Source organism: Phaenicophaeus curvirostris, chromosome 14 (genome assembly GCF_032191515.1).
Source record: "Phaenicophaeus curvirostris isolate KB17595 chromosome 14, BPBGC_Pcur_1.0, whole genome shotgun sequence".
NCBI lineage: Eukaryota > Metazoa > Chordata > Aves > Cuculiformes > Cuculidae > Phaenicophaeus > Phaenicophaeus curvirostris.
In genome coordinates, this window is record NC_091405.1 from 21,214,469 (window position 1) to 21,224,310 (window position 9,842).

The following is a 9,842-nucleotide window of genomic DNA, read 5'->3' on the forward strand; positions in this document are numbered from 1 at the left end:
AATTCACCAAACCCCAGATCCAAGAGCTTCTCAGAAGTTTTTAATTAAAACCACACCATTACTGAAGTCACTCTACACTTGCCGAACAGGAGAGCGAGCGAGCTACATCACGTTCGAGTCACTGCACGGCCTGGGACGTGAGCTCATAAACTGCACGTGTCCTGCCACACTTAAATGCTTCAGCCTGGGCCACACAGTCCACTTGCCCTGGGGCTGATGGAGACTCATCTCCCACTCCAGTTACAAACAGCAGGGACACTCAGTACAGGAGCCGCCTCTCTGGACGCCACTTGCCTTCTGTGGCAGCCAGACCAGCACAGCCGGGACAGCAGCCTCAGCGCAAGCCTCGCCCCACGCCGGGAACGAGCTGCTGCGCGGAGTGCGGGGGCTGCCCCACAGCCCGGCTCAGCAGCCCCGCACGGGCCCAGCTCGGGGCGAACCGGCACAGGGGCTGCTCTCGGGATCTGTCCCAACCGGGGAGAGCCAAACCACCCACCCGGCCACTCCAAGTACCCACTCCGGGGAGAAAGGAAGGGAAAACTTGAGAACAGCAGCACGCGCTCCAAGAAAGCCCCAACGCTCATTTGTAACAATCTCCAAAAGGACGTGCTGCACCAGACGAGGCCAGTGGCCAACAGGAACGTACCCCGATCAGAGCTGGAATGCTTCACACCGGTCCGCGTTTCAAGAGGCCGGCACCTTTCCTTCTGGAGACCCACAGCTGCTCTGCAGCACGTTCCTCGGAGCAGCCCCTGCTGCCTGGGAGCCGCTCCCTCCTCACCGGAGCCCCAGCGCACACGGCTATGGGTTTGTTTCATTTCCGGAATTTTCTGCACTCCCATCATCTAACACTGACTTAACAAAACCAGGCACCATTAATTCACTCCTTGACACTTGAGTAATGAGAGATACAAAATTCTTTGTAATGTGATTTGGTGGAAAATTAATTTTGAACTAAAATGCAGAGAAAAATAACGAACTACATCAGTGGGAGTTCAAGTGGGAAATGAGCCTCCAGCCCTACGCATCCCCTTTCAGGGCTGCTACGTGAGCCGGCCCACGGCACGGCTCAAACTCTCCAGCTCAGCAGGGAACAGAGAGCACTGGTAGCGGGGTCTCAGTTACCGAGCTGTGCAGTGAGGCTGGGCCACATTCTCAAGTTCTTCATTATAAGTTAGACGTGGTCACACAGTTCAGACATCAACACTTTAGGAAAAGACCTGCAGTAAAAGTCACACTGGATGGAGGCGGGGATTTCACATCTTGTAACTGATAGGAGGTGTAAACAGCTGCAACCCAGAAGTAAAGCCGAGGACACTGCCCTTCTCACTTCCCTCTCTTTTAGAGCACTTTTGACTCGATCAGGATCAGGAGCAACCTGCCAGTGTGGCTGTAATTATGACTCCAACCAGAATTACTGAAGTTAAGCAGATCAAAATGCAGATTATCTAAGGGGTTTTGTGAAAAATAACCCTATCCTGTCCATCCTGCAAGAACAGAGCCGAGTGTGTTAGGAGAACACGTGATGGCAGGAGAATGGCTGTCCGGAGAGCGCGTGCTCGAAAACCACACAGATGCTCTGCTTCTGCCACCGCCACGCCAGTGCGGGGCAAGTCCAGACCACGCAGCGACTCCTCCACACCCCTCTGCGCGCACACCGACTCCTCCCCCAGCACAACACTGCTCTGCCACACGGCTGCTCGTCCCAGCTAGTAGAAATGCCGCCCAGCTGATAACAGCCTAGCAATGGAAAACACTCAGTTGTTAACCGCTGTTGTGACAAATAACACCGTTCTGCTGACAGCCCCGCTTTTCCCAACACGAGCCCACTTGAACTGTTCATTCCTGACACACGGGACTGCTCTGCCATTATCTAATTTAAAACTCACCCAGTGAACAGCCGGAATGAGCCCGCCAGCGCTCTCACGGCTTCAGCAAAGCTACCTCAACCCCCACACCAAACCCCGTGCTGCCAGCACTATCCAGTCAGGCTCTGCCACGGAGAGAGAAATACCTTCTTCCCAGGACCACCCCAAGAGTTGTTTCTGGGCAGATCCTACCTTATGGTGGTTTTCCAACCGCAGACCAGCACTGCTGCTGTCCTCAAACTGGTACCAGCAAGGCTGCCTTGACCACTCTCTCTGCTACAAGCGCCACGTGTAACGCAGAGTACCGGAGAACTACAGCCTCCACGCCCGCCCAGCGCGGCTCCGCGCCCCAGCCCCAGCGCAGCCGCCACCTGCCAGCCCGAGGCAGCTGCTGCTGCCCGCCCACCCTCCATTGTGCACAGCATCCACTAAACTGTACGTAAAGAATGGGTGTGTGTGGGTGTGTGTGCACATTCCGGCCCCAAACGCTGTTCTTTTCCCTCACAAACACACCCGGGTGCTCTCAGCCTGATTTCCACTCGCTAACGGATCAATCTCGTATGGAAACATAGAAGGTTCAACTTCCACATGCACTGGACAGACCTGGGGCATCCCTGGCACTCTGCTCAGCGATATTATTTTAAAGCACTTTTTCATTTATAACTGGAAGATATTAAAGAAGTTCAAATATTCAGATTCCTTCAAGGACACTGCCCGGGCTTCAGCAGAATCCATGAGCGTGTTTCTGCCCATCCCCTGGGGAGCAAGCAGGAACCGCCGAAAGGAGGTTACTCCAATAAATTGCATTGCCACAGCACAAACCCAGCCTGGCACAGCTTGTTTCTGCCCTCGGTAATGAGGTGACACGGCACTGCAGTTCGTGGGTTTGTCCAGTTTGAGAATTAATCCATATTACACAGGCACACAAAAGAAGATATTTGACCTCACTTATCCCCAAAGCAGCCTAATTTGCCTAGATATTAAAGTGCTAGTGATGTGTATTTAATGAGAATTCTTTTTGCGTGTTTATTATCCAGTGACATTTAGGAGGTCAGCCTGATAATTCAGTTCTCGCCTCTGTCTCGCTACTTTATTTAACATAAAGGAAAATGGTATGTGACCTGGTTGTGTTTAACTATGAACAGCAACAGAAAGGGAGCCCGTGCGTGGTGCCACGTAGAGCAGAGGGGACCAAAGCACACCCAGACATCTCCGAGCTGGACAGGTAAGGAGCCTGAGCCCAAGAGCACCACAGAGACTTTCCTGCCTTGCTGTTTGTGCCGTGTTCTCCTCTCAAAGACAAACGAGCTCCACAGGCTGTTCCTCGAACTCAAACCAGCATGTGGAGCCATTCAAACCCCAACAATGCCAGGAGAGCCCAAGACCCCATCCCTTATCCAGTGTTAACCCAGACTCAACCACTGCCACTCCAGAAGTCCTCGAACCACATGCAGCTCCTCACACTCACACAAACACTGAGTTAATTTGCTCTCCTCTCTCTAAGCTGCAAACCCCACCCCAAGGTGCTCCCCGTGGTCTCCCTCCTGCCAGCGTGACTTCATGCAGATCCTGCTCCTGCGGGCGCCGCTGGGAGCACAGGGCACAGGGACTGCGCAATTTGGAGCTGGTGCTTTATCACAGGCCAGGAGCAGCCTCCTGGGGGGAGCGGGACAGCGTGAAGGGAAGGCTGATTTCCCCCTTGCTGCGCACACTTCATCTCTGCATTACACACCAGTCTCCCCGCGTCCTTCCTAGAGCACTCCAAGCATAATGAAGCACAGTTTCTTGTTTCACACTCCCAGCTTTGTTTCATCTTATTTGAAGCCTTCACTTCAGAGCTTTGAGGCTACAGATCAAGCAAATAAAAGGGAATCTGGAAGCTGCAGTGTCTGACTTACAACATTGTGTTCAAAGTTAAAGTAAAAACTGCCCCCAAGCCAATACATGGGTGCTTGTTCCGGAGGGCAGGGTATAACACAGCCCATTTCCCTCCCAGACAGTCGCTTTGCAGATCCTGGTTTATTACTTCCCCTACCAGAGGACAAAGTCTCAGGACTAAGGCACTGGACTGAGATCTGAAATTAAGTTTTCATATTTCATTTCATAGCTGCCACACAGTCAACACAGCCGGCTACTGCTCTCCCAGACATTTGCTCTCCCGAACAAAGACACTGCGTGTCCTGCTCAGGGATCTCCTGTACCCCCCTGCCCACCCCGAACGCTTCCCAAAACATTAACACTACGTGCACTCCCTTCACTTGCCCATGCTCATTTTTTACCTAGAGCAAAAGATTCCATTTGTACATCAGTATTTAAACCAAAAGCTAAATGCTATTTTTGTTTAGAACCATGTGAACAACAGCTCCTCTGACAGCACTAAACCCACTGACCTTACCCGGAGCGCTCTGCCTCCTGGCATCCTCAGTAACGCTTCTCAGTTCCCCTTCATTCCCCCTTGCCGGCAGAAATCTCTCCAACTCTCGGGAGACCAAGTTTTTAAACGGTAGTTTAAACATTACAGACAAAATTCTGTTTGAGTAGCTACTATTTCTGACGCACTGGGAATTTTTCTGTTACGCTGGATCTATTCGGTTAGGAACCATAATGGTGATCACAAGTTTCTACCAAACACAACCTCAGATTCTGTGTCCAAAACTACACATTTCCTATTTATGGCTACTTTGTCGGGTGAGCCTCTACACTCTCCAGAGGATCTCGGTAACAGACACTTTTATGCTCCTAAGTTCCATTGAAAGATGTGAAGAATCCCAGCTTTCCTCAGTGCGTGACTGGGACTCCAGCCGAAGCCAGCGAGAGCCCCGCAGGCACAGCTGAAAGCAACACTTGATCTATAATCACATTTATTGCAATACAAGCACGCACACACAATCTTACTGCGCTGAACGTATTGGGACGATTTCTGTTTCAAGGAAAATAGGGTTAGAACCCAATTCATGCAGGACACTGGCTAGTGCCATGCCATCAGCTTTCAAGCAGAGCTCTCCAGTGTATTAAATGAGGGCGTTTCTTAATCACCGATGGCAAATCCATTGCTGGAGCACATTTCTGCCTTTATACTGAGGAAATCTCCCTGTGTACAACGAACAGACTTACAAATGCTAAAGGCTTTTGGGAGTAACTGTTTTAGATGATTCAATTATTACAGATTTGGTGCAAGCACTTATCTGAACGTGCGTTAAGGAGCTCCAAAGAGGACAATGAAGCATCTGTATTACATTACTATGCAGATACAGTGCTCATACAGCCAGGCGGCGTTAGGGCCTGCAGTGTTATACACCCTGCATGGATAAGATCTAGTCTGATGTGATGGCCCTGCTGTGTGGGAAACCAGCCACAGCACTGCTTTCAGGGAGTGAGCTGAAACGGAGCTTTGACCTTACGGAGGTGAAGAAAAGAGAGAGAAAAGTATTTCCTATAAAGTGACCACATTCTTCAGAGAAAAATAACTACTGCACCTAAAGCAACTCTAACAAACAAACTTTGACGTACCAACAGAAAGCCCTGAAGCTCAAGAGCGTCATTTTCTTTTAAGACACTTCGAAGAAAGTTCAGTGCTTGTCCAGCCCAAGCGACAGCATCTTCGTCTCCCCACGGAAGCAGACGAGAGCCCTGCAAGTCCTCATCACACCAACTTCCACCTTAGCATTTTATCCACGTGCTGTTGTTCTGGGGAGGGAGCAGCACTTCACATCAAGGGGAGATAAATCCACTTCTTGCCTCTGCACCAAGTGTCTCTCTCTTCTTAGAACAACACGCCTGGCCCAGACAGCCTCCCTAGAACGTGCCGGATAGGGACTGGCAACAGGCTTCCCAAAGCCACCAAGGAGACAGCTCATGGTAACAAGTCCCAAACAGTTCTGGTCCAGAAGGCACCTGAATCCAGAATGTGGAAGATCATCTCCTGGCCAGGCTGCAGCCGACGCTCTACTGACAAGCAATTACAGGCAGCTCCCAACTGCCATGGGTATGGAAGTGACAACAAACCAAACAAAACCCTGCTATTCCGGGTTGTTGATCACTCAGAGTGAAAAGACGTCATTTTTACCAAAACACAAAATCAGTCACCTTCATCGTCTGGACACAAAGGCAGTTGCTGTTGATACCTTATCAAGCTGGTGCTGTGAACAAGAAGCAGGGTCCTGGGTGCTCGTCTCTGCCTTCCTCTCTCTCCAGAAGGAAGCTGCCACGGAGCGGCACTGTTCCCAGACACCGGCTGCGCAGGAGGCACCGCGCCGCAGGAAAGCCTGGGTCAGTCTGTTGTGTAGCCATCGGCATCAGTCTCCATCTGGAGATCCCCACAGGATATCTGCCTGCATTCCATTACCTTTCCCACTGATTTAAACCACCCCGCTATCTCTACTGCTGGAAACAACGCTTGTATTTTACTTCTAGGATTTAACCCAGCAATGTAGTGGTGCCGCATCCCCAGACCACAGACGCGTAACAGACCGGGGCAGACGGCAGCACGGCTGATCCAGGCAGGGGTCTCGCCCCGCAGACGTATGTGAGGCACTCTCTTGGCGGCACGCAGCCCCGTCCATCTGCTGAAGGGGAACCCAGCCCACTGTCCTCTCATCGTCCCGGTTTGAGTCCACGCGCACCACGCAGGCGCTGGGTGCAGCGGGCAGGGTGCACAGTGCTGCAAAACCCAAACCTGACCGCACTGTCGGCACAAAAAACATTGCAGGAATTCTCACTGCAGGGAGGGGAGAGAGGAAACACAAAACCAGGCACCAGCTGTGAGCTTCTAGGAGGAAAGCAGATCTTTCCCAGAGCAAAACAACAAACTGTGAGCATTAGGGTGTGCGGTTTAGTTTCTTGTGGTCTGTGAATTCAGCAGAGGAAAACAACTTTGTTAAGTGCCCGCAGGCACCTGTAGTTAGATCTTGGGAATTACCACTTTGTCTTCCACTAGACATCAGTGAACAGCCAGATTAGTCTTGGAACAACAAGGAGTAAAACCTGGTTTTGACCTAAATTTCTACATGAGAAAGAAATGAAATTATTCAGAAAACAGGGAAAGGCAGCAGCCAGAGAAAACACTGCCCCTGTAAAGCACTAGCAGGGCACAACGGACCTGACTGCCGTGAGCCCAACCCTGCAACTGTTTGCCTCAGGAGTGTGAAGAGGGATCGGCAGTGTGAATATTCCTGTGTGAGGATTAGGAATCCACGTCAGAAGAGACGCAGCAGAGAGGGGAGCTCAGGGCTTTCCCAGCACACTTGGCGGCATAAAATGGTTTCCCCTCCTCCTCGGGTAACTTGGTGAGGACATTTGTTGCCCAGTAGCGAGATGACAGTGGCTGAGCCAGGAGCTGAAGCCCACCCAGAGCAACACCATGCAGCTTGAAACACCTCCGCACAGCAGACTTGAGACTGTTCTGTGTCCCAGACTTTGCTGTCAATAGTGTAAATAAAGGTTTACAGCAGCCTTCTCCGGCTCACCATGACACGGCACTGTGGCACTAATAACGTCGTACACCATGAACCGACAGACAACAAGCATTGGCACAACGGTACATCTGCAAACCCTTACAGAGCACGTGATCTCCAGTCCTCATCCTGCCAGTAATTCAAGCAGGGAGTTCATCACAGAGTAAGCAACGTTTCCCTCCCAAGTCTAGCTGTAATAGCTTCCCTGGGCAACCTCCTCATCTTCTTAATGTCTGATCTAAATCTTCCCCCTTCCCATTTAAAGCCATTCCCTCTTGTCCTATCACTACAGGCCCTTGTAAAGACCCTCCGCCCCAGCTTTCCTGAAGCCCCTTCAGGTACTGGAAGGCTACTCTAGGGTCTCCCCAGAGCCTTCTCTTCTCCAGGCTGAACAACCCCAACTCTCTCAGCCTCATCCTCATAGCAGTGGTGCTCCAGCCCTTGGATCATCTCTGTGGCCTCCTCTGGACCCGTTCCAACTGTTCTATATCCTCCTTAAGTTGGGGATTCCAGAACTGGACACAGGACTCCAGGTGGGGTCTCATGAGAGCGGAGCAGAGGAGCAGTACCCCCTCCCTTGCCCTGCTGGCCATGCTTCTCTTAATGCAGCCCAGAACACAGTTGGGTTCCGCGCTGCGAGTACACGTTATTGGCTCACGTCGAGCTTTTCATTCCCCAGCACCCCAAGTCCTCCTCAGGGCTGCTCCAAATCATGTCACCCCTCATAAGGTTCAACATTTACTCACAGACCGAGGAGCAATGATTTAGCCCACCAGGACCACCAACCGCGCACAAGCACCCCCAGGCCCACGCCCACGCCGTACCTGCCCTGTGCTGCTGGCGGAGGATGGCGGCCTGCCCAGGCGGCGGGGAGCCCGAGGCCGCAGTGATGGCCGTGGTGGTGGCGGCGCCCAGGTCTGGTCGCTTGGCGGGGCCGTGGGGCGGCGTGGGGCGGGCAGCGGGGCCGTGGGGCGGCGTGGGGTGGGCAGCGGGGCCGTGCCGCCGCGGGGCCGTGCCGCGCTGTATGTGCGAGGCCGCCTCTGCCGCCTGCACGTCAGGAGGCGTGAAGCGGGCGAGGACACGCAGCAGCGCCTGCGCCCTGTGCTCGTGCGTCTCGGTGTCGCCGTAGTCCGACACGCGGCACTCGTAGACACCCTCGTCCTGCAGCCGCACGCCCGACAGCCGCAGCCGATGCGAGATGTCGTTGCCCTGGACGCGGACCGTCTGCAAGAGAGCGCAGGGGCACGGCCTCAGCAGCTGCCCGGACCCCCAGTGCCCTCCCACGAGCCCCACCTCTCGCTCCCCGTGAGAGCTTTTCACCGCCAAGAGCACCCGCTCTGCTTTGGTTCGGCCCAGCACCTCGCCGCCACAGGCCCGGGGGCCCCCGGCATTCGGCCCCGCTCCCCTCCCACCCCGCCAGCTCGCAGGGCCCCCCGAGCTGCGGGGACAGCCCTCAACAGCCCCGCAAGGAACAGGCGACCCCAGAGCCGCATCAACCGGGGCGGGCTCGGTGCCGCCAGCAGACGGGGAAAGGAACCGCCACAGAGGAGCGGGGTCTGCGGAGCGCAGGGGGAAAGGCGAACTTCTCTCCCGATGCGGCTCACGGTCCTTTGCCAGGAAGGGCAGCAAAGCAAGTGCCACCTCCTCGCGGCGTGCGGGGAACGGGACGCGGGTGCTAAAGCAGCAGCAGAGGGGCCGGGACAGGCTCGGCCCGAGCCGCGGCCCCGCGGGGACCCCCGCGGCCGAGCTCCCGCGGCGGGGCCGGCACCGAGCGCCCGGCCGCGACCCCCCCGGCGCGAGCGGCACTTACGCTGATCTTGGTCGCGTCCTTAGTTGCTACCTAAAAGAGCGGAGAAGAGGGAGGTGAGCGCGGGCTCCCGTTACGCGGAGGCGCTCAGACCCGCGGGAGCGGGGATCGCTCGGCCCCGACAGCGCCCGCCGACCGGCCGCCCCCGCGCGGTTCACGCCAAGGTCCGAGCGGCGGGCTCCCCGGCGGCCGAGGCGCGTTACCTTGGCCCGCGCGGGCGGGTCCCGCTGCAGGTACCACCACTGGATCTCCAGCGAGCGCGAGGCGGCTCCGCCGGCGCGGAAGGCGCAGGGCAGCTCGACGTCGTCTCCCTCGCGGACGGTCGCGTCCCCGGGGACCTGCGTGAAGGCGGCTGCGGGGGAAGCGGGGCTCAGGGCGGGGGCCGGGGGGGGGGGCCCGCGGGCTCCCGCCGCCCCGCGCCCACTCACCGTGCGCCAGCAGCAGCAGCGGCGCGCACGCCAGGACCCGCAGGGCGCGGCGCGGCCCCCGCGCTCCCATCGCCGCGGCGCCTCAGTCCATCGCCCGCCGCGTCCCGGCCCCGCGGCTCCCGCCGCTCCCGCTGCCCGCGGGCGGCTCGGCGCGGGGCCGCGCTCCCGGGGCCATCGCCCCGCGCTCCCGCCGGCTGCCCGCGGCCCCGGGACCCGCGGCCGCCCCGCCCCGCCGAGCGACGCCCCCCCCCGCGGCCGCCCCGCCCCGCCGAGCCCCCCGGCCCCG

General features: G+C 56.1%; 1 protein-coding gene across 1 annotated transcript in view; it reads right to left on the bottom strand.

Moving 5' to 3' along the window:
* The window catches only part of VSTM2B (V-set and transmembrane domain containing 2B), a 12,428-nt gene extending 2,802 nt beyond the window's left edge, over nucleotides 1-9,626 (bottom strand). The window contains exons 1-4 of the mRNA XM_069868794.1: nucleotides 9,557-9,626; nucleotides 9,332-9,480; nucleotides 9,132-9,161; nucleotides 8,146-8,545 (exon numbers count right to left, since the gene is read on the bottom strand). Coding sequence (XP_069724895.1) covers nucleotides 8,146-8,545; nucleotides 9,132-9,161; nucleotides 9,332-9,480; nucleotides 9,557-9,626 — 649 coding nt within the window. The remainder of the gene's footprint in view (nucleotides 1-8,145; nucleotides 8,546-9,131; nucleotides 9,162-9,331; nucleotides 9,481-9,556) is intronic.
* Nucleotides 9,627-9,842: the final 216 nt, after the last annotated feature.